Source organism: Trichechus manatus, unplaced genomic scaffold (assembly GCF_000243295.1).
Source record: "Trichechus manatus latirostris isolate Lorelei unplaced genomic scaffold, TriManLat1.0 scaffold00207, whole genome shotgun sequence".
Taxonomy (NCBI): Eukaryota; Metazoa; Chordata; class Mammalia; order Sirenia; family Trichechidae; genus Trichechus; species Trichechus manatus.
This window is the reverse complement of record NW_004444143.1, coordinates 2,352,717-2,377,508: the sequence shown is the minus strand read 5'-3', so window position 1 is coordinate 2,377,508 and position 24,792 is coordinate 2,352,717. Positions and strand designations below refer to the sequence as shown.

Sequence of the window (24,792 nt, the reverse complement as noted above, 5' to 3'; positions counted from 1 at the left end):
GCCAGAACCTCACCCTCACGGGGTCTGTGGACCACTGGGAAAACGCTGTACAACAAATGGTACCATTTATGGAGCACTGACTACGTGCCAATTGCTTCTCTAAGCATTTTACACATGGTACCCTCACTGCAGGAGCCCTGGTGGCGCTGTCGGTAAGCGCTCCGCTGCCTACCGAAAACTTGGTGGTTAGAACCCACTAGCCGCTCTGCGAGAGAAAGATGTGGCAGTCTGCTTCCATAAAGATTACAGCCTTGGAAACCCTATGGGGCAGTCCTACTCCGTCCTACACGGTCGCTATGAGTCAGAATCGACTCGACGGCAACGGAGGTATCCTAATTGCATCCTTAAAACAATTCTACGAAGTGGCTACTATTAACTCCCCCCCCATTTTACAGATAGGGAAACCGAGGCACAGAGAGGTGAAGTCGGTTGCCCAAGGTCACACAGCTGGTAGGTGGCAGAGCCTAAATTTGAACCTAGATCTCTCTGCGTACTAAATCAAAGCTCTTCACAAAATAATCTCATTTAACAGCAGCTACCCTGCATGAAGTGATAACTATGGACTCGACTCTTCACATACGCTCGCTTAACTATGCGATAGATATCTTCACTCTCATTTCTCCGGGAGCTAAGAATAGCGCAAACAACGTAGTAAGTGCTTTCTGAGGGCCAAATGCTTTATTCGCCGGATCTCAACATCTCAACAGAACGCCCAGCACGAGACAGGCTCTCCTTCCCGGTTTCTGCCGAAGGGAAACTGAGGTTCGGCGCGGTTTCCCCAGATCGCAGTTCCCGACTCCCATTCCACGCTCTTCCCCACCGCAACGGATTGCACGTCTGGAAAGTTGAGCCACCGGGGCACGAGTCCGGCCGGATCCTGAGGGCGCGGGTCCCGCGACGCCGCCGCCCACACCCGGCCGTCTGCCCGGTAGCCAACACGCGCTGACCCTCGGGGTCCCAGCGACCACCGATCCCCTGCCACGGCTGCAGCCAGCCAGTCTCGCACCCGGAGGCACATACCTGGACGTCCCGACTGCTCGCCCCGCGGGACCCGCGACCGCTGCGTCCGGCCCCGCGCCGCTCGCTGGAGACGCCGCCAACCCCGCTGGCCCGAGTGACTTCCAGGCTACCCACTTCAAAGCCGCTTCGCGCGAGGTCTCCTGGGAACTGTAGTTTTGCCCTAGGCGGCGGCGAACGGATAAAAGCCTGGCGCGCAAGTGCTGCCGGGAGCCGTAGGCGAACCGCCGCGCCGCCTTCTGGGAGAAGTAGTCCACCCGTCGTCCCCGTGCAGCTCCAGCCCCCTGAGCACTTCCGCAGCCCCGAGGGGCGTGAGGGATGGAAGCGTGTGTTCTGCAGACTCCAGCCAGAACACCGAGATCCTCACTTTGTCGGGCCAGCTTCTCACTCTTTCTCCCAGCCCTGTTCGCCTCCTCCCTTCATTTAGCACGTCCTCTCCCTCCCTCTTCACAAGGCACGAAGAACTTACCCCGAGGGCTCAAGCCTCGGGAGAGGCGGAGACATCTGAGCACTGCGCTAGATCCCCAACGGAAGGGGGCGGTGGAGGAGGGAGGCAATGCGACCTCGCGCATGCGCGTTCGCCGCCCTACGCCGGCCTTAATTGCCGCGGGCGCCAGCGGGGAGGACTTTTTTTTCCCCTTTTCGAACGCGCGCGCGCGCCTGCGCAGGATCTCGCGCTCGGCTTTTTCAAGTCTCGCCCACCGTGCGCGCGCTAGTGCGCACGCGCGCTCGCTTCGCTGGTTGGCATCGGTCGGTCTGCGGGGCGCTGGGTTGAGGTAACGGCTCTGTTGGCCAAGTCCTCTCGGAGCATCCCCAAGGTCGCTCTTCAGGCGCTCTCTGTAGGTCCGAGTCTCCACACAGGGGGTCCCGAGTGCCGCCGCACACGTCGTGCCCGTCCCTTGTCGGGACTCCAGTCTTTGCAGGTAACCGGCGTGGCACCCTGCCTGAGAGAGGCGGTCCCTCTCCACAGGTTTGGTGGCCTCTCCACTGCCTAGGCGGCTCCGGAGCTCCACCCCGACGGGAGCCTCGGGACCACGACCCAGGGGGTTGCCCTGGAGTCCCTGTTACCGTCCGTGTGTTCGTTTTAGCACACGTTCTGCAGTAACTAGTATCTGTTGAGTACCTCAAAAAAAAAAAAAGAAAAGCTACTGCCGTCGAGTCAGTTCTGACTCAGGGCGACCCTATGAGACAGAGTAGAACTGCCCCGTAGGGTTTCCAAGGAGCAGCTGGTGGATTCGAATTGGTGACCTTTTGGTTAGCAGCCAAACGCTTAACCACTGCGCCACTACAGCCCGGGAAACTGTGTCTATCTGCTGATAGAACGTGGATCCTACCTTTTTTCCCCAAAAATGGATTTTTGCCACTCCCACTCCATAAGGGTGACCGAGTTAATTGGCTGTAATTGTAAGGTCCCCGGTGAAGAAACCTCAGTACCCTTCCCGCCTCATCGTTCTTTCCAGGAAGGTACTCAGTAAGACGGGAAGCTGAGAAGCATGTATTTCTTTTTCCTGGGAGAAGGCAGAAGGTTATTCATTTGCTCATTCATTCAGCAAAACTGTATTAAGCACCGACTTCGTGCCAGGTTGGGTGATGAGAGACACAGGAGAGATCAGGACAGGCTGGGTTCCTACCCTCAGAGAGCTCCCAGTCCAGGGGCCACCACCAGACAGGGACAATCTGGAGCAGTACTGTTCAATAGAATACAAGCCACATACGCATTTTTAAATTTTACATTGAAAAAAATGAATGAAATTAATTTTAATAATTTAGCCCTATATATCCAAAATATCATTTCAAGTTATGCTTAATGAAAAAAAGAAAGATTGATATTGCTTCAGCTTTAAAATGTAAGTTAGTGAAAATTAAATAAAAATTTGAAATCCGTGAGGTATCAACAAAGATATTCATTTGTGGCATAGGTTGTAGTGGCAAAAGATTGGAAACCGCCCAATGTCCATTAATAGAAGTTTGGATAAATAAGTGATAGTTCAGCCACTCGGTGGAATACCATGCAGCTGGCAGCTGTTGAAAAATGAGGCAGAGCTCTACACATTAATGTGAGTTAATATCTAAAGTATACTAAGTAAGAAAAAGGGTGCAGAAGTACCATTTGTGTAAGAGAAAAAATAATTTTTGCATTTATCCTGTGGGAACACCTGTGGGAAGACACAAGAAAGACAGCCTGCATTGCTTCTAAAAAGGGGGAGAGAGGGACAGGTGGTCAGGTGTGGAAAGGCAACTTCTCATTGTATGCCCCTTAGTACATTTTGAATGTTTTTACTACGTGCATTAAAAAATGTTTAATTCAATGGAGAATAATGGCTGTCTCACAGAATCATTGTAAGAATTAAATAATATATGTAAAATGCCTAGTTACCACTTCACCACTTACCAGTCCTGGATGCTATATTTACTCCCAGGGATTAGGACAACTCTTCCACTCAATACTCTAGAAACTAGCCTGCCCTAGTAATGTATGTTGGTCAGCCTGGAAAACTGTTTCTCCTCATGAAGAAGTGTCTAGTGTCCCTAGACCCTAGGGACAGACTTAGACTGCTTGTCATTGTTATCGTTAGTTGCCATCAAGTCAGTTCCGACTCACGGTGACCACATGTGTGCAGAGTAGAACTGCTTCATAGGGTTTTCCAGGCTGTGACCTTTTGGAAGTGGTTTGCCAGGCCTCTCTTCTGAGGTGCCTCTTGGTGGATTTGAACCACCAACCTTTCAGCTAACAGTCCAGAGTTTAACCTTTAGCACTACCCAGGGACTCCTTCCTTATTGCTAATGTTATTCAAAGAACAGAACAAGTAAGTTCACCCCTCTGGCTTTGCAGTCAACTAATTAGGCTGTTCTGTTGCCAGCCAGACTCTACCCACCCCCTCCCCAAATGTGAGACCCACCTGCAAGACTATATGATCTATGCAGGGTGCTATTTCAAAGTGAGGAGCACACATCATCTTCCTTTCCAGTGGTCAAATCCCCATTATATGTACTCAGAGCGCTCTGCTTTTCCTTCTTAAAACTTATCACTAGCATAATTTGTTAAGTTTAAGAAAATTCAAAACTTTAGAGAAGTAGAAAGAATAACATAACCCGTCACCCAGAATTTCCCATAGTACTTAATTTCGTAACTATTCTGCCTTCCTTACTGAACTGTAAGCTCTGTGGGGCAAGAACCACACCTGTATCCCCTCACACACCTGTAACACAGCACAAGGAGCCAAAGAGTGACCCAGCAGGAGCGCGGGGCCTTACAGTGTTGTGGAGTGCAGTGCCCCCAAGAGCCAACTTGCTTTATTACAAAGTCAGGGTTGCGGGATGATGGTGCTCCATCCCCAACCACCACTGACACTGTACCTTGGAGTGGACCGAAGCTAAGAAGGAGGATATAGTGCCAGTGTGGGCACCCAGTCACGGTTTGTCTGGTTTGTCTCCACAGTCGGGACATGTCTTTTCTCGGTCCCACATAGCATCTCTCCTGTTAACTGTTGTTGCTGTCAGTTGCCATGGAGTCAGTTCTAATTCACATGACCCCATGTGTGTGAAGTAAAACTGCTCCATAGGGTTTTCAAGGCTGTGACCTTTCAGAAGCAGATTGCCAGGCCTGTCTTCCAGGGCACCTCTGGGTAGGTTCAAACCACCAGCCTTTCGGCTCATAGTCAAGCACTTAACCGTTTGTGCCACCCAGCGACCTGCATGTTGACTACAGGTCTTGAATTCTCCCATTAGATCTTCTCTGGGTTATCAAGATATTACTAAGTGAAGACCATTGGTATTAAGGTACTAAGGCATCTAGAGCTCATTAAGGACTTGCTTTTAAGGACAGGTACTGGGATTAGGGAATCGAATTTGGGGGATTTTAGGAGAGACGGCTTCCTCTGAGGGTAACCTGAGGAAGATGACCTAAGGGATGGGAGAGAGCAGTAATGTAGAGATTTGGGTTTGAAAGCCCTCTTTCTCACACCCTAGGAGTGTGCCCCCGAAAGGTCCCAACTGCTTGCTTTTTGAAGGCTGGTCGGGAAGAGTTGGACTCACTGGAGATATTTGGATCAATGGGAACTGATGGTAGTGACAGTTAGGTACAAATGACTGCCCTCTCAGCAGCTCTGGGGGCTCGGGAAGGAGCCCGTGGGGGTAAGTGAGCAGTACGGCCTGGCCTGCAGGGCCATTCACTGACATGCAGGGTCTGCAGCAGACCACGTTAGCTCCTGGAAGGCAGTTCAGATGAGGAACAAGTACAGGGTTGAAGGGGAACCGAAGGAAAAATGATATCACAGGAGGGCGGCATGCAGCCTGGGGGAGAGACGCTGTGACAGTCAGTCCCCACTTTCCAATCTGAGTGGATCTGTGGGTCAGGGACCCTCCTTACCACCAGTGCTATAGCTTCTTCCTCCAATGTGGCAGAAAGAATTCTGAACTGTGGATTGGATCTTGGTCTTGAATCTGCCCTATGTAACCTTGAACACATCTCTTTTCCTCTCTAAATTCATGTTCCCCATATGTACAATGGAGAAATGATGTCTACCCCTCAGGATTCTTTTGAGAATAAATGAAGTGATTGATGCAAAAAGTATTTTTGTGGGTTTTAACTCTTTTTACACATGTGACATGATGGTAGGTTTTGCTTGCTGCTTCCCTCCAGGTCCAGATATGCAGCCATCAAATCTCTGTGGCAACACAGGACATGAGCTTAGCCATACCAGAGGCTGAGTTCTGCTGACCTTGCCTCAGGAGACCCAGGCCAAACTTACCTGGTACCTATCAGCTCTCTAGAGGGTCAGCAAAAAAGACGACGACCCTCAATAAGATGGATTGACACAGTAGCTGCAATAGTGGGCTCAAGCATAACAACGATTGTGAGGATGACGCAGGACTAGGCAATGTTTTGTTCTGTTGTACATAGGGTCACTATGACTCAGATCCGACTCGATGGCACCTAACACCAGCTTTCTAAACCAGTGGTTCTCAAACTTTAGTGTGCATAAGATCAGCTGGAGGGCTTGTTAAAACTCAGATTGCTGGGCCCCACTCTCAGAGTTTCCAGTTGAGTAAGTCTAGGGTGGGCCTGATACTTTGCATCTCTAACAAGTTCCTGGTGATGCTGATACTGCTGGCCTGGGAATCACACTTTGGGAACCCCTACCCTAAACTGAGGAGCCCTGGTGGTGCAGTGGTGAAGAGCTATGGCTGCTCACCAAGAGGTCAGCTGTTTGAATCCACCAGCTGCTCCTTGGAAACCCTGTGGGGCAGTTCTACTCTGTCCTGTAGGGTCACTATAAGTCGGAATTGACTCAATGGGTTTGGGTTTTTGGTGTGTTTTTTTTTTTTTTTTTTTTTGTTTAAACTGCAAGTTCATCAGCTTTCCTCTTCTGGCAGGCACACGGATGGCCGCCATTGCCCTCTGCTGGCCAGACTATAAATTTAACTGTCACATTTCCAGAGCAACTAAAACAAACCAAACGCATTGCCTTGGAGTCTATTCCGAGTCATAGCGACCCTAGAGGACAGAACCGCGTAGGGTCTCTAAGGCTGTAATCGTTACAGAAGCAGACTGCCACGTCTTTCTCTCGCGGAGCAGCTGGTGGGTTTGAGCAGCCGACCTTTCAGCTAGCAGCCAAGTGCTTAACCGCTGTGCCAGCAGGGCTCCTTCCAGAGCAACTGAATAGCCTTAAATTAAGTACAAAGTATGGGTTGGAAGGAATAGAGTGGTCACCTGTCTGAGATACAGCAATCAAGTCCCTTAACAGATGAATGGATAAACAAAATATGGTATATACACACAATGGAACACTACTCAGCCGTAAAGAGAAATGAAATGCTGATAAATGCCACAACATGGATGAACCTTGAAAACATCATGCTGAGCGAAATAAGTCAGTAGCAAAAGTACAAATGCTGTATGATCTCACTTATATGAAATAAGTAAATATGCAGCAACCAAATATTATGGTTGAGGGGAGGGAGTGGGAAGGAGGAAGTTTTTTCGCTGGGGGGACATTAAGTTTATGTTGATGATGGTGAAATGGTTTGGAAAAGGGTAGGGAGAATGGTTGCACAACTTGAAGAATATAATCAATGTCACTGAATTGTACATGTAGAAATTGTTGACATGGTGTATGCATTGTTACATATATTTTCACCACAACAGAAAAAAAAAAAAACCGCAACTCCACAACCACAACAAATTGTTCCTTCCGTAAAAGAGCTTTCACATGAATTCTCTTATTTGAGCTTTGCAGCAGTCCTGTGAAGTAGTCAAGATTGGCATGTTCATTTTACAAATGAGGAAAGATCAGCCCATGATCACACCAGCAATGGCAGATTCCCTGACAGAAGGGCATTGTTAAAAGTAGGATGTATATACAGTCTAACCAGGAAATCTAGAGGTTTGTCCCACGAAGACCAAAGCAAGGGACTGAGGGAGGGCCTGACGAACAGCTGTGCCCCATGTAAGAGAGCTACCTGACTGAGCATGGCTGGGAAGCCCACAAGGCCAACTGGCTACATTCTCTCTCCGCCTGTGCTAGGTAGAGCTGACCCTTATGCTTAGCCCCTCTTATCATTAGTTCCCATTTCAGTAGTCAGACTTGAATGTTAATAGAATCACCTAGGGAGCTTGTTACAAGATTCTGATTCAGTAGGTCTGGGGCAGGATCCAGGAATTTGCATTTTAAGACATGTATCTCCCCTAGGAATCCTGGTGCAGGAGGTAGAGGGACCACACTGTGGGAACCCCTGTTGTTGTTCTTGTTTGCTGTCAAGTCGATTCCAACTCATAGTAATACCATGTAACAGTAGAACTGCCCCATAGGGTTTCCTAGGCTGTAATCTTTATGGGAGCAGATCGCCAGGACCTTTCTCCCACAGAGCAGCTGGTGGGTTTGAACCCACCGATCTTTTGGTTAGCAGGTAACAGCCGAGCACTTAACCAATGCACAACCAGGAGCCCCTAGGCCTCACAAAATGCTCTCCTGACACACCACCACCAGCAAAGAACCATTTGCTGCATGAGGATTCCTTTCTAGCTTCTCTCTAGATTTCTCTGCTACCCTCACCCCTAATATCCTGCTGAGTCATGGTAGGAAAATACTAACAGTCAATTCCCAACTCCTTTATTTACCCTATTTGAGCCTCGGTTTTTCTCATCTATAAAATGGAATAAACATCACTGGACTGTAGTGAGGATTAAATGAGATGAAGTATGTCTTGTGCATAATTTCTGACATTCAGAGGATATTTGATAAACATGAGTTTATGGGTCTTCTGATTCTTATCACTTAAAAAATAGTAGTGGCTAAGCTGGCCTCTTTTGGATCCCCACAGGTTTTTAAGCAACAGGTCCTGAAGAGGACCAGAGAATAATCAAAGTGATGTCTTCCCCCAGACTCATTCCCCTGTGGAAGGATTTTAACTACCTCGTAAATGACATCATAAATAAGAGCAAGGTAATGTATATGTAGGACATAAGCATTAGGTATTGACCTCTATCTGTGTTACACTTATGAACACTTCAGAAGAGCCATAGGAGGGACTGGGCCCTCCTAATAACATGTCCAAAGTACTTGAGATGAAGTCTCCCCATTCTTGCTTCTAAGAAGCATTCTGGCTGTACTTTTTCCAAGGCAGATTTGTTTGTTCTGGCAGTCCACGGTATATTCAATATTCTTCACCAACACCATAATTCAAAGGTGTCAATTCTTCTTCGGTCTTCCTAATTCATTGCCCAGCTTTCGAAGGCATATGAGGTGATTGAAAATACCATGGCTTGGGTCAGACATACCTTAGTCCTTAAAGTGACATCCTTGCTTTTTAACACTTTAAAGAGGTCTTTTGCAGAAGATTTGCCTAGTGCAATGCTTCATTTGATTTCTTGACTACTGCTTCCATGGGTGTTGATTGTGGATCCAAGTAAAATGAAATCCTTGACAGCTGCAATCTTTTCTCCATTTATCTTGATGTTGTTTATGGGTTCCATTGTGAGGATTTTTATTTTCTTTATGTTGAGGTGTGATCCATACAGAAGGCTATAGTCTTTGACCTTCATCAATAAGTGCTTCAAGTCCTCTTCACTTTCAGCAAGTAAGGTTGTGTCATCTGCATATCACAGGTTGTTAATGAGTCTTCCTCCAGTCCTGATGCCCTGTTCTTCTTCATATAGTCCAGCTTCTCCGATTATTTGCCCAGCATGTTGTTGTTAGGTGCCGTCGAGTCAGTTCCGACTCATAGCGATCCTATGTACAACAGAACGAAACACTGCCCGCTGCTTCATCATCCTCACAATCCTTGTTATGCTTCAGCTCATTGTTGCAGACACTGTGTCAATCCATCTCCTTAAGGGTCTTCTTCTTGTTCGTTGACCCACTACTTTACCAAGCATGATGTCCTTCTCCAGGGATTGATTCCTCCTGGTAACGTGTCCAAACTATGTGAGATGAAGTCTTGCCATCCTTGCTTCTAAGGAGCATTCTGGTTGTATTTCTTCCACGACAGATTTGTTCATTCTTCTGGCAGTCCATAGTATATTCAGTATTCTTCACCATCACCACAATTTGAAGGGATCAGTTCTTCTTCAGTCTTCTTATTCATCATCCAGCTTTCGCATGCATATAAGGCGGTTGAAAACACCATGGCTTGGGTCAGGCACACCTTAGTCCTTAAAGTGACATCTTTGCTTTTCAACACTTTAAAGAGATCTTTTGCAGCAGATTTGCCCAATGCAATGCATCTTGATTTCTTGACTGCTGCTTCCATGGGTGTTGATTGTGGATCCAAATAAAATGAAATCCTTGACAGGTTCAATTTTTTCTCCATTTATCATGATGTTGCTTATTGGTCCAGTTGTGAGGATTTTTGTTTTCTTTATGTTGAGGTGTAATCCATACTGCAGGCTATTGTCTTTGATCTTTGTCAGTAAGTACTTCAAGTCCTCTTCATTTTCAGCAAGCAAGGTTGTGTCATCTGCATATCACAGGATGTTAATGAGTCTTCCTCCAATCCTGATGCCCTGTTCTTCATATCAGCCAGCTTCTCAGATTATTTGCTGAGCATACAAATTGAATAGGTATGGTGAAAGGAAACAACCCTGACGCACACCTTTTCTGACTTTAAACCCTGCGGTATCCCCTTGTTCTGTTCGAACAACTGCCTCTTGATCTATGTACAGGTTCCTCATGAGCACAATTAACTGTTCTGGAATTCCCATTCTTCGCAACATTATCCATCATTTGTTATGATCAACACAGTCGAATGCCTTTGCATAGTCTATAAAACACCATTAAACATCCTTCTGGTATTCTGCTTTCAGCTAGGATCCATCTGACATCAGCAGTGATATCCCTGGTTCCACGTCCTCTTCTGAATCTGGCTTGAATTTCTGGCAGCTCCTTGTCTATATACTGCTGGAGACACTTTTGAATTATCTTCAGCAAAATTTTACTTGCGTATGATATTAATGATACTCTCCAATAATTTCTGCATTCGGTTGGATCACCTTTCTTTGGAATAGGCATAAATATGGATCTCTTCCAGTTGGTTGGCCAGGCAGCAGTCTTCCAAATTTCTTGGCATGGACTAGTGAGCACTTCCAGTGCTGCATCCATTTGTTAAAACGTCTCAACTGGTATTCTATCAATTCCTGGAGCCTTGCTTTATGCCAATGCCTTCAGTGCAGCTTGGACTTCTTCCTTCAGTACCATCAGTTCCTCATCATACACTACCTCCAAAAACGGGTTGAAAGTCGACAGTTCTTTTTGATACAGTGACTCTGTGTTTTCCTTCCATCTTTTTTTTTTTTTTATTGTACAGCAGGTGAAGGCTTACAGAACAAATGGCTTCTCATGAAACAGAAGTACACATGTTGTTTTATGACATTGGTTAACAACCCCACGACGTATCAACCCTCTAACTTCTCAACCTTTTTTTTTTTTTTTTGGTGAAAATACACACAGCCAAAGATACACCATTTCAAAAATTTCTATATGCACGGTTCAGTGACATTGACTATGCTGTTCAAATTGTGATGTTATTCTCACTTAAGACTTCCATCTTTTGATGCTTCCTGCATCACTTAATATTTTCCCCGTAGAATCCCTCAATATTGCAACACGAGGCTTGAATTTTTTCTTCAGTTCTTTCAGCTTGAGAAATGTAGAGTGTGTTCTTCCCTTTTGGTTTTCTATGTCCAAGTCTTTGCACATGTCTTTGTAATACTTTACTTTGTCTTCTCAAGCTGCCCTTTGAAATCTTCAGTTCTTTTACTTCATCATTTCCTCTTTTTGCTTTAGCTACTCGACGTTCAAGAGCAACTTTCAGAGTCTTCTGACATCCATTTTGATCTTTTCTTTCTTTCCTGTCTTCTTAATGACCTTTTGCTTTCTTCATGTGTGATGTCCTTGATGTCATTCCATAGCTTGTCTGGTCTTCAGTCATTAGTGTTCAATGCGTCAGATCTATTCTTGAGATGGTCTCTGAATTCAGATGGGATATACTGAAGGTTGTACTTTGGCTCTTGTGGACTTGTTTTAATTTTCTTCTGCTTCAACTTGAGCTTGCATGTGAGCAATTGATGGTCTGTTCTGCATTTGGCCCCTGGCCTTGTGCTGACTGATGATATTGAGCTTTTCCTTCATCTCTTTCCACAGATGTAGTCGATTTGATACCAGTGTATTCCATCTGCTCAGCATACAGATTGAATAAGTATGGTGAAAGGATACAAGCCTGACACACCTTTCCTAATTTTAAGCCATGCAGTATCCCCTTGTTCTGTTGTAATAACTGCTCCTTGGTCTATGTACACGTTCCTCATGAGCACGATGTTGTCCGTTTGTTATGATCCACACAGTCAAATGCCTTTGCATGATCTATAAAACACTATTAAACATCTTTCTGGTATTCTCGGCTTTCAGCCAAGATCCATCTGACATCAGCGATGATATTCCTCATTTCACATCCTCTTCTGAATCTGGCTTGAATTTCTGGCAGTTCTCTATGGGTGTACTGTTGCAGCTGCTTTTAGTCTTATTTAGTGCACTTTTCAAGCCTTAATAACTTAAGCTGTACTGACTTTTGGGACACTATATTATGTATGATATATGTGCCTGAGTCATCTGTTAAATATTGTCTCTTTTATGATATATGTATCTTTTAGACACAAAGGAGAAAGCTAAAGGACAGGTGTAGCTCACTTCATGTTGGGAAGAAGATAGGTTTTCCCTTATGCTCACACTATAAGATTTGCCTGTATAGACCCTTCAGGGGTTTTCCCTTATGCTCACACTATAAGATTTGCCTGTATAGACCCTTTAGGGGTTTCGTTCTCTTATGTGTTGAGGGCTTTGTTACATGCTTCCGAAGTGTAGGTGTCCCACGGGTGGTAAGTTGTGCACGTGTGGGTGCGACAGGAGTGGTCCTTGTGGTGTGAAGCATGATTTGGGGAATATCTTCAATTGTGACTTGTGTGAGAATATATTTAGTATGTGTATATCATGGCCTTTTGGTTCATGCCATGTTTCTCCAACAGTATCCTTTAGATGACTCAAAGAATGAAGTAGTTGTGCTGAGTGACCGTTCCCAGATATTGTTCAAGGAGTCTCGTCATCCTCAAAATATGCCACTTATATGCCATTACTTCAGTGATGCCAACTTCTTTGCCTCCCTCTCTTGGGTGTCATCAAGCACGAAAGAAATACAGGTAAAACTGCCTAGGCTTTCTTCCCCTTCTTAGCCCATTCTACAGGGCATGCCCATGTAGCTCTCACCCCAGACTGACAAGGGAAAATAGACCCCTTGAATTCACATCTTGAATGAAAGTGACCTGGATCCAGGGATCACCCCTCATTCTTTCTCTAACTTTAGTTTCTGTATTGAACAGAATTTATGGTCCTAAAGTAGGCCAAGGTTAGGGAAAGAGTCCTAGGCTTCCTGCTTCTATAATATTTCCAGGGTAAAATCACTCTAGAGTCTTCTAATTCCTCTTTAGCATGTGAAGAGGAAAATGTGGCTCAATATTCTGCCCTTTCCTCCTCCTCTATCTTTTATAGGCAGTTTTCATCTTATTCTCTTCTAGGCTGTAGTATGGATGAAGAGCAAAGATGAGGACATGGTTGAGAAGAGAATATTCTCCATGACTGAACGATTACCACCCATCCAGTCCATGGTCCACACAGGTTCCTTTCACCTCCTCGTGGCCTACTGTGGTGACCTGTCACTGCGGCTCTTTGGGGACCATTTTCGGGCATTCAAACCCCTGGGGATAGTGCCCTGCCGCTTCAACATCAGCTGCCTCTGCTATGACCCAGAAATGAAGATGCTGTTGTCAGGCATTCTGGGAGCAGTGGTCACCTGGGTTATCGAGCGAAGTGGCAAGGGCCTCCAAATAGCCCACGTGGTTTCCATGCCTGGTGATGAGCTTGTTCAGGACATCGTGCTGAATGGCCCCAATGGGTCCCTGCTGGCCCTGTGTGAGACTGTGGTGAGGGTCCTTGAGCGTCAAGGCCCGGGCCGTCTGGGAGAGACAAAGAAGTTCACTTCCACCAGCAGTGGCTCCTCCATCACTTGCTGCTTCACCTGTTTTGATCAAGGCTTTCTCTATGCTGGAAACAAGGCTGGGGAAATCCAAGCATGGAACCTCAGCCGGGCCCACTTCCTCCACAGTTTCAAGGCCCATTCCTCATCAGTGATATGTATCCGGAGCAGGGCAGAGGCCCACACCTTGCTAACAGCTGGCAGGGAAGGCTTAATCAAGGAGTGGAACCTTACTTCAGGGAACCTGCTGCGGCGGCTAGAACTTGGTCAGGACTTGCAGCGGCTCCAGTTTATTGATAGCATTACTTTCTTCTGCCAGACCACCCATAGTTTTTCCTTGCGCCGTCTGCCCTGCTTCTACAGCCTCTTCAATGTCTGTGGTTCTGCTCCCCTTCAGGTGCGTAGGGTCCACTGTGGAAATAACTGGTACCGGATCCTGTGCATTACTGAGGATGGCTTGTTGCGCTTTTTGTCCCCACAAACAGGGGATCTCCTGATTCTCACCTGGCCCTTCTCAATGCTGGACCGGGCTGTGGATTGGGCTTACGACCCAGATAGACAGGAGCTCTTTGTGGCAACAGGCAGCTCAGAGGTGCTGGTATTTGATGCAACCCGCTGCCCTTGCCCAGCCAAGTATCTTTTATGCACTTCACCAGATTCTCAGGACTTGGTACAATGCCTGGCTTATGGGCATTTCCAACTGGGTCGGGGTCTAGAAGGACTGATGTTCTCTGGGCACCGGAGTGGTGTGATAAGAGTACTTTCCCAGCATGGCTGTTCCCGAATAGAGAAATTCATGCACTTTGGGGCTGTATTGGCCCTCTCTACACTGTCAGGAGGGTTTTATGGTAGCCGAGAAAACTCTTTGCTCTGTTCCTATGGAATGGATGACTATGTACACCTGTCAGAGGCTGTGCTTGATGGGACTAGAGTATGTCTGCAACCTCTCGCCTGCATTCTTAGCAGCTGTCACCTAAAACACCTGATACTCTTGCCCAAGTCTGTGGGTGCCATCACGGAGACTAACTGCCTGCGGCTCTGGAAGTTCCATGACATTCTGTCCTCTGAATCAAAGAAAGGCTCTAAGTTCATACAGACATTGCCTCTGCACCAGTGTGCCATCACATCCTTTGATGTCTGCCTATCCCTGAGTCTTTTCGTTACAGGTGGTGTTGATGGTTCTGTCCGGATCTGGGACTTCCATGGTAGACTCATAGCCATGCTGGACTCATCGTTGCACTTTGGCCCACTCTGCTTTGCAAATGACCGGGGTGACCTGCTTGTGACTTTCAACCAGAGTCTTTATCTGGTGTCCTGTTTAAAACTCCTTCCTTCAAGCATGTTGGTTCATCTTTCCTTTATGAGCATAACAGATGAAGTGGTAGAAGTCCCTAAGCCTTTCACACCAAGTTTCTTCTTCTCCTTTGAGACCATGTTTGTGCCCAAGTACGTCTACATTGGACAAGGGCAACAGGAACTAGTGGGTCTGCAGAACCTTGACAATAAGCGGGCCATTGCCTTTGACCATACTGTGCCACATGTCATAGAAGATGAAGAGGAAGGGGGCCCCGTATTTCTGTCTGCCCCTAAACATCATTCTTTGCAGGGGGAGGAAACTGACTTGATGCAGGTGAGCAACCAACAGCACCATCCCCATTATGTGGTTCCTCCCCAGCTACAGCTGACTGGCTGGGATGGACTCCACCCCTATCAGATATTGCGATACTACCTTGGTCATGGGCGAAAATGGCTCTTTGCCCCTGATGGCTACATCCCCAATTCAGTGATTCGTGCCCGTCTTTGGCCAGAGGGCAGCCCAATATACCTACAGTGCAATCTGCACTCACCCCAGCGAGAATTGGAATGGGACAAGACTCAGCAATTCTTTTTCTGGCACAGTAGGTCAAGACCTATAAGCCATATGGAAGAATTTCCACAAGAGAAGGAGGATGAAGACTTCATAGGAATGAGAATGTCCAAGGACGTAACCTACAGTGTCTTTTCAAACAGGACAAACCGCAGTTGGCTGGGAAAAAAGATGAGTGAAATAAGTATTAATAGCCTGATTGAGACAATCCTCAATATTATGATCCATGCTTCCCCATTGAAGTTCCAATACTGTATTGGTGCACTAGGGCAAATCTTTGCCTCTTATCAAGTGTCTCCAGCCCTGCGCTCTGAGGCAGCCCATCGCCTTCTGGATGATACAGCCAATTCCAATCCACAGATCAGAGAACTAGCCTGGGAAGGTTTGAAGCGCCTAGGAATGATTACTCATCTCTTTGCCGTGCCTCTAGCCCAGGGATTGATGGACAAGGACCAAAGGGTGAGGAATAAGGCCCTAAGCCTCATGGCTGATACTGGAATCCACTCTAAGACTTCACTCTTAGGCTTGATCCAGAATCGAGAAACTTTCCAGGAGATACAGTAAGTTGTTTTTTCTTTCCTCGATTCTCTACCAGCTTCTAATTTTTTTCTTCCCTTTACCCATTTTTTCCCTGTCTCTTCCCTTGCTATCTCTTCACCCCTATTTATAAGCTCTTCTTGCTCTTTCTTCTCTTTCGTGGCTTTTTTCCTATTCCTAAACTGTCTTGACAATTCCCCTGACTACTCGCTCTATCTTCCATTTCCTCTCCTATTCCTGTCTGCCCCCTGCCTTTTTTTTTTTTTTTTTTTTTGCCTATTTCCTCATCTAATAGATAAGAAAATTGTGTTTCCAGGAGATTTTTCTTTTTGGTTTGTTTTTGTTTTTATTGTGCTTTAGGTGAAAGTTTACAGCTCAAGTTAGTTTCTCATATGAAAATTTATACACATATTGTTTTGTGACTTTAGTTGCAATCCCCACAATGTGACAGCACACTCCCCCTTTCCATCTCGGGTTCCCTGTGTCTATTCAACCAGTTTCTGTCCCTGCCTTCTCATCCTGCCTCTGAACAGGAGCTGCCCATTTGGTCTCTTGTATCTGAACTAAGAAGCACACTCTTCACGTGTATTACTTTTTGTTTTATAGTCCTGTCTGGTCTTTGTCTGAAGAGTGGGCTTCGGGAATGTTTTAGTTCTGGGTTAACAGAGCGTCCGGGGGCCATAGTTTTGGGGTCTGTCCCCTGCCTCTTGAAGTTCCTCTTTTTATCCCTTTCTCCCACCCTTGCAGCCTACATACAGATCACTCCATTCCTTGCCATCTTGGCTTCCTAGACTTTCTCTTTCCTCTTGGCCGTCCTTTACTTCTATATACGCTGTCGCTTCTGGTAACTTTGCCAAATCCCCTGCTTGTTCTTTCCTTCTCATACTCTTTTGTCCCTGATTCACCATAGTTTTCTTCTCTCCTTTGACTTTCATAGGCAGGAATTGATCGGAGAGGAAACCCTGGACCATCTGCTGGGGATGCGGGCAACAGATCTCCAAATCCTTCATACTCAAGTGCATCAGCGACTGAACGAAAACTTGACCTTGTCACATGGAGATGAAAAGCCTTCTTTTTCTCTGCATGTCTCAAGGACTTCTGAACTGAAGTCCCATGAAGGGCAATTTTTCACAGTTCCTGAAGAACCTGAAGTGGCCACCAAACCCAGCAAAGGCCAAAGACGGGGCCGAGCAGGGGGCAAAAAGCATAGTATGTATGGGGTGATCTAGTCCATGCTTCAGGGGCCCCAAGAGGCAGGGTAGTTAGGGCTCAGATGGGTCAAAAGATACTAGGTGAAAACAGAGATACATGGAAAGATCTTTTCACAGAAAGAAATCCTTCTAGGAAGGATCTACCCAAACCCAAGGAGACTCCAGGGCCTATCACTCTAGGACTTGGTAGGACTGGGAATAAAGCAAGGAGAATACCCCTTCTCCGTTTTTAATGTCTCACCCCTCTTTGTTGCTGCTGCTTTTGATGGTTCCTCTTAGCTCACACCATGTATTGGGAAGGGTTTCATTTAAATTTTCCATGCTTTTCTTACCTCCATCTCCCGATTTTCCTGGCAGCCCGAAAATTGTTGCGAAGTCTCAAGAAGATAAAAGAGGGAGCCTCAAAACTGATTAAAATAGAGTCAGGTCCGTTAGAAGGTGAAAGTGATCAGAGTGAAACAGCACCAATTGAGGTGGAAGAAACAGCCATCCACTCCATAGAGTCTTCACCCCCAAGCATGATAAAGGCTTCAAAAGAGGCTGAACAACCTGTAGAGAAAGATTCTTCAAAGGATCATATTGTATTGACCCTGAAGATGCTGAGGAAAATACGTGACAAAAACGGCAAGAAAATTACAGCTCAGAAACCCATTAAGAGGCACAAGAAGAAGAGAAAAGAAGCTGAAATTGAGGTACTTAAGCCTCTTGTGGAGGAAAAACCAATTATGAAGAAAGTTAAGACCAGTGGGCGGGGTGCCTCTGGAGTGCCTGGCTACAAGGCTACCATTGGAGATGACACATCATGGCGAGATGATTTATGTCGTCTCATGACCCTGAGGATCTCTGGTTCCCAAACAAAAATGTCAGAAGCTCTAAGCACTGAGATAGTAACCATGGCTCAGGAGATACTGGCAGATCGACACCCCAGCTGGGAGCTCTTCCAGGAGATCTGCCCTCTGTTGAGGAAGAAAAGCCAGGTTCTGCTTGAGGACCTTGAATGGGATATAGCCTGGCCAGAGGAGAAACCAATTTTTATCCATGAAGAAGCAATTAGAGAGGACGTGATAATCAGAGACATGCAAGAAGAGATATCAGAGAGTCAAGAGCAAGTGCTTGAGGAAGTCAGGGATATGCAAAAGTTGGAGGAAACTCAGATGATTACAAAAAAAGGCAAGAAAAAGAAAGTTATTTTTTTGGAACCAGGTGACCTAATGAAAGGAAAACGAATATCAAGGAAAGAGGAGAAGAAATTCCCTAAGAAGTCATCTAAGCAAGAGAAGAGAGCAGCCCAGCAGGAAGTAAAAGTAGATAAAAAACAGAGAGAAATGACCCAAAAAGAGAGGGACATGAGTGAGGAAGTGAGAGAAATGGTAGAAATAGAGGAGGAAGTCATTGGCCAAGAAGAAAGACCAGTTATAGTTGACAGGAAGCTGACCTGGCAGAAGTGGAAGAAATCCTGGGATCAGTGGGAACAGACCCAAAATGAGACAAAGATATCCTGGGATGAATGGAAGCAAGCCTGGGACAGGTGGTGTCATCAACATGGGGTTGAAGAGGATCTCTTTCCAGATGAAGAGAAGCTGGATGCGGACAAGAGGAAGCTGAGATGGGATGAGTGGGGACAGATCTTGGAAAAGAGTTTGTTTGCCAGGGCCCAGGAACAACTTTCCGAGGATGAGGAAGAATTGGCCCTGGAAGACGAATTACCTCAGGAATGGGAAGAAGAAGAGCCAGTCACAGAAGAGCAGAGACATATCCAAGAAGAACAGAAACAGGCCTGGGTAAAGAAGAAACGAGCCCAAGATGAAAGAAAACGAGCCAAAGAAGAGAAGAAACTGGCACAAGAAGAAGAGAAACTAGCACAAGAAGAGAGAAAACTGGCCCAAGAAGAAAAAAAGTTGGCCCGAGAATATGGGAAAATGGCCAAAGGACAGGGGGAAATGGCTCAGGCAGAGAGGAAACTTGCCCAGAAAGAGGAAAAACTGGCCCAAAGAGAGGAGAACTTAAGCCAGGAAGCAGAGCAGTTGGCCCAGAAAAGAATGAAACTGGCCAATAAATGGGAGAAACTGGCCAGAGAAGAAGAGAAACTAGCAAAGAAAGGGGGAAAACTGGCTGAGGTAAAAATGAGACTGGTTCAGGAAGTGGAAAAATTGGCCCAAAAGGAGGAAAATCTGGCAGAGAAAGAAAATGAGCTGGCCCAGGAATTGGAGGAACTAGCTCAGGAAGAGGATGAACTGACCTGGAAAGAAGAACTGAATCAGGAAGATAAGAAACTGGCTGAGGAAAAGGAGGAACTGACTCAGGAAGAGAAGAGACTGATCTGGCAAGAGGAAGAACTGGATGAGGAAGAGAAAAAACTGGCTGAAGAAGAAGAGCTGCTGATCCAGGAAGAGAAGAAACTGGCCCAGGACAAGGTAAAGACACCCGAGGAACAGAAAAGACTGTCTCAGAAAAGGAAGCAGCTGACCGAGAACAAGGAGAAACTGTTTCAGGAAAGGGAAAAAATGTTCCAGGACCAGGAGAAACTCATGAAGAACAAGAAGATACTATCTCAGAAGGAGGCAATTCTGGTTCAGGAAAAGGAGAATTTGGCTCAGAGGAAGAAAAGTTTGGCTCGCAGGAAAGAGACCTTCCTCCAGAACAAAGAAAAAATCACCCAGAACAAAGATAAATTAGTCCACTTAAAGAAGAGCCTGGACAAGTACAAGGAGAAACTGATTCTGATAGAGGAGAGACTGATACAGGAAAAGGAGATACTTACACAGAAGAAGGAGAAAGTAACTTACGTAGAGAAGAAAGTGGCCCAAGCAGAGGAAATTCTCTCTGAGAAACAGGAGAAACTGACCCAGGAAAAAATGAAACTAACTATGGAGAAGAGGACAGTGTTTCAAGAAAAGAAACTACTCAAAGATGAGTGGGATATTGCTAAGGAAGAAATAACATTGAGCATGGAAATGATGAAACTGGCCAAAGAGAAGAAGAGACTGGCTGAGGAAAAGGAAATTCTCTTCAAGGGAGAAACTCAAGAAACCTCCAAACAGAGAAGCCTGACTGAGGAGGAACTAGAAATACTTAGGAAGAAGTTGTTCCTGGAGGAGAAGATACTGACGTATGAAGATAGGATATTGGCCACAGAGGACAGGGACGTTGCCAAAAGAAATTTGGAATTTGCTAGAGGGGAGAGAATATACGCCCAAGAAGAAAGGAAGTTAGCCAAAACAATAAGGAAATTGGCTAAGCAAAAGAGGCGCACTTCCGGGGAACCATCAGAACAGAGCAAAATCTTAAACGTACTTCAAAAACTAATCAAAGAAGAAAGAGAACTAACCCAGGAAGAAATAGCGATGACAAAGATAAAGAGGTCACTCTTCGTTAAGGAGAGGAACTTAAGCAAAGAACAGAGTAAACTTGATAGTAAAGAATGGGATTTTTCTGAGGAACAATTAGAAATGACCAAAGAAGAGAAAAAACTGGCTCAGAAGCAGAGAAAACTGGCCAAGGAACTGAGACGTTTGACAAAGAAAGAGAAAAAAGCAACTGAGAAAGAAAGCCAGTTGGCCAGGGAAGAGAGAGAAGTCATACAGGAAGAGGAGGGAGCAGTAGAGGAAGAAAAAGTAATCCCATTCCCTAAAACAAGGTGGAGAAAGAGAAAACAGCAAAAGAAAGTTAAGGATATACCAAAGGAAGAGTTTCCCATTCAAGTGGATGAGGTGGAAAGTGAAGAAAGATTTTTTAAAGAAATGGAAAGCCTGTTAGATGAAGTAGAGCATGAGAGCTTGTCTGAGGAGGAGGAAGAGAAAAGCAAAAGTGATGAAGAGAAAGAGGAGGAGGAGGAGGAGGAAGAGGAGAAGGAGGAGGAGGGAGAAGTAGAGGAAAGCGTGAGTGAGGAGGAGGTGGAAAGTTTGAGTGAGGAAGTGGAAAGTTTGAGTGAGGAGGAAGAGGAGAGAAGCTCATTTGAAGAAGAGGTGGTTAGGGAAAAAGAGATCTTAAAAAAAGAAAAGAAACTATTTAAGTTGAAAGAAGAAAGAAGAGAAGGCCTAAGAGGAAAGGAAGCAGTTCCTTCTGTTGGAAAAGGAGTCCCTCAGGTCAAAGGCAGTGCTATCAAACTGGGAGTCCTAAAAAAAATCCCCTCCAAGAGACTAATCTCAATAGCTCTGGGGAGGGAAGAGAAGGTACCAGTACCACTGTCAAAACAAATATCCTGGGAAGTTGAAAAGCCCACAGTACTTGAAACACCCAGTAGAGTCTCAGAGACACAGTGTATGGATAAACAAAAAGAATTGGAGCGATCGAAGCCCATACCTCTACAAGTTTTGGGTACAGTTTTGGAGTCCAAAGAGCAGGACTTAAAGACCACAGCCATGTCCCACATATTTGGGGAAACCACGGAAGCTCAGAAACTCCAATACGATCCACGAGGTGCCAGGTGGAAGTGGTTTTTGCAACGTCATAGATCTCTAGTGGGGCAGACTGATATACGCTTACCTGTCCCCCAAATCCTAGGTAAAGAACAATATCCAGAGGTAAGTCTCTCAGATGTAGAGTGGATCCATCATGTTCTAGAACGGATGGAAGCAGGAGAGCAGCTTTCCAGGGAGAGTTTCCACAGACTGTGCCAGCTCCTCAAAGACCTCACCTCAAAGGGAAACTTAGAGTGGATGCATCTGGCCAAACTTCAAACCATCGTGTACCGTCACAAGCAGGCCCTGCAATCAAGAGGCACAGGTATCCCAAAACCCAGTAGGGATATCATGAGTCCAAAACACCTGAAAGTGATCCCTCCTATAAAAAGAAAGGAAGCAAAGGGCTGGCTAAAACCTTTGGCTGTTCCCAGACCAAAGTCTCCATTAGCTACCAAGAGGATTCCAGATCCAAAGACTACAGACTGGCATCTTTTAGGAGAGCCTTGTAGAAGTGGGCAGGCACAGCAGATATCCAGTGCTCTCAGGGAGATGGAGGTGCAACATATTTATCCTGCCACAAGAGACATTTTCACAGGTGCCCAAGCCTATGTGGACAAACAAACCCAACCACTGATATTTCAAAAGGATTTCTGGACTTTAAAGGGCAAGAGCAGGTTTCCCAAATTGCCCAAGTTGGAGAAGAAGGCACAGCCCATCACTAAAAAAAGGGAAGAGGTGCCTAGATGGGAGACATTTGTGGCCCTGTACCATGTCTTGAGGATGTTGCAGCAGCAATATGCAAAAGACAGCATTGCTTGGATGGAACATTTCTACCAACTCATGGACCTGTACCAACTTAAGTCCCCCCGAATCCAGAGGCTACTACAGGAGCTACTACTAAGAGAGGAGCCCCATCCCCAAGCAGTCATCTACAAAGAGGCCCTAAAGGCAGTGGAGCTAGTTCCTGGGGAGCGGTTGCTCTACTGCCTGTTTTGTGGTGGTTCTCACACTCCTGGAGGTCCTCTTAAGTTCCAGGCGGTAGTGTCACTCCCGGGGCGGAGCAATGTACGCACCATCCTTCCCATGGGCATTGCCCAGTATGGGCTTTTAGAACTTGCCTGGAAGAGCCTACCCCAAGCTGATAGTCACCTCACCAAGGAATTGCCTCACGTTGTCACTCCCACCCTCTAATTTGGGACTGACTGGATGTCAGGTCTTTTTCTTCCCAATCGGAGAAAGGCCTGGTCACCAGAATCTAAATCTTCATCCACACAGAAGTAGGGCCAGGTCAAGGCTCTTTCCCCTCCAAGCTCTAGAAACCAGATTCTATATGTGGAATAAAAAGGAGGCTCTCATTTGCAACAAACTTTGGTGTATCTCTTGTCCTCCAACTTTGGCTCGCCAGGGAAACCAGATAGTCACATTCTCCTGAGGGTGGGAAAACTTTCCAAAAGCCAGTGGTTCTCACCCTATGGAGTCTTTGAGGCAGCAGAGTGTGTTCTTGTCCTCTTCCTTCCTTTCCTCCCCCCATCCTCCCCTAAAGGTCGTGGAAAGGAAAGTACCTGGCAGAAAAACTGATGTGTATTTGGCATTAACATAAGAAGTATTGATAAAGTGGAAGGAGAGTGGATTTTAGAATTGTAAGACCCTTAGTGTTTTGCTCCTTAGTATTTGGGGATGTACAGTGGAGGATAAGAGGCTGACTCTATTTCCCTGATCATAACTCTGCATGCTGGTGACTTGAGTCCCAAACAGCAGGTATGACGGGCATTGAAGAGGCTCTTAGAGCAAAGGAAAAAGTTTCTACAATTTCTAGCCAGCACCACACGGTGACTTTATCACTGGATGGCACCAAGGGGTGAGGCCAGTTGAGGTTAAAGCAAAAAGAAAAGGAAGGAAGCCTATGTCTTTCAACTCCTTCACCACCACCTGGACATGGAGTTTGGGGAGGGTGAGGGGATGAGAATTTGGGGAAAAAAAATAGGTCCCCCAATTTTGTAGGGACTTAAGATCCTTCCCTCTAGTAATTAAGGAAATGGGTTAAATGAAAAAGGGTAGTAAAGTGGAGGAAATCATCACTGCCAGTAATCCTATTCCTTCCCTGATCTCCTGTCCCCACCATGGAGACTTCAGAACTGCTTCTAGAAAGTTTCCATCTATGCCATTTACCACCCCACCCCCACCCCCACCTCTCCTTTGTTAGTCTACTCCCTCCACATGTTTGGTTTTGGAGAGAAACAGTGGTAGAGGGCAAGAAAATATTCTGAGCAGTTGGATTCACCTTGGAGGCCAAGGGCAATGAGAGCCTTGGCTCTGCAGTTGGGCTTTTCCATGTCAGGCCAAATAGAGCAAGTGAGGACTGTGGGCTGTGGTCAGGGAGCCTCAGAAAGAATGATTGACCCAAGCAGGGCAAGGCTGCAGAAATAAAGGTAGCCCAGCTGGTTGTGCAGCCTTGACCTGAATCCTTTCTCCTTTTTGACCTCTGTTCAGTTGTCTGTGTCAAAAAGGGGATAGCGCACAAAAGCACAAATATCAAGTGTGAAGGAGGGACCATCACCACAGATCCTGCAGGCATTAAAAGGATAATAATGTAATTCCTATGAACAACTCTTTTGCCCATAAATTTGAAAACATGGATGAAATGAACAAACCCAGAAACGGAATAGCAATGTCTTTCTGATTGATTTTGCAGGCTATCAGTGGTCTGGCGGGCTTCGTGGCGTGAGTGGGTTTTAATGAGTTTTCTGGTCAAAACAAACAAAAAGAGTGGATTGTTTAACCGTTGTGGTTCCAGAGTCAGGAAGTCTATGGATGGCTCTTCGTGGGGTCTGAGATCCTGGGTACAGGCTGTGACAACATAGATAGCATCCTGTCTTTTTCAGAATAGCAGAGAACAGTAGTTGTTTGTATTTTCTTTTTACTAGGAAAATTTTCAATCACCAAAGTAGAAGAGAGTATTATAATGAACCTCATATCCCCAGCACCTAGATTTTAATTGTTAACATTTTGCCAAAATTGCTTCATCTGTTTTTTATTTGTTGACGTATTTTAAAATGAATCCCAGACACTATGACATTTCAACCCTAAATACTTCTATATTCATCTCTAAAAAGTAAGAACATTTCCTTGCATAATGATGTTCACATCTGACAAAACTAATGATTCCTTAGTATTATCCAATACCAGTTTGTGCAAATTCCTCTGGTTGTCTCTCAAAATGTCCTTTTACACTCAG

At 45.8% G+C, this 24,792-nt stretch overlaps 1 protein-coding gene across 1 annotated transcript; it reads left to right on the top strand.

Moving 5' to 3' along the window:
• The first annotated feature begins 1,843 nt into the window (after window positions 1–1,843).
• WDR87 (WD repeat domain 87) lies at window positions 1,844–22,748 on the top strand. Its single transcript, XM_012559050.2, has 6 exons — window positions 1,844–1,940; window positions 8,341–8,462; window positions 12,536–12,706; window positions 13,082–15,966; window positions 16,881–17,152; window positions 17,512–22,748. The coding sequence occupies exons 2-6, from the start codon at window positions 8,388–8,390 to the stop codon at window positions 22,746–22,748; spliced, it is 8,640 nt and encodes a 2,879-aa protein (XP_012414504.1). The 5' UTR covers window positions 1,844–1,940; window positions 8,341–8,387.
• The last annotated feature ends 2,044 nt before the right edge of the window (window positions 22,749–24,792 follow it).

Bases quoted from the DNA above. Each gene is read 5' to 3' on its own strand.
- WDR87 (XM_012559050.2), top strand. From the start codon at position 8,388: ATGTCTTCCCCCAGACTCATTCCCCTGTGGAAGGATTTTAACTACCTC. The intron at 8,463-12,535 runs GTAATGTATATG...TTTCTCCAACAG, and splicing joins ACATCATAAATAAGAGCAAG to TATCCTTTAGATGACTCAAA. The intron at 17,153-17,511 runs GTATGTATGGGG...TTTTCCTGGCAG, and splicing joins AGCAGGGGGCAAAAAGCATA to CCCGAAAATTGTTGCGAAGT.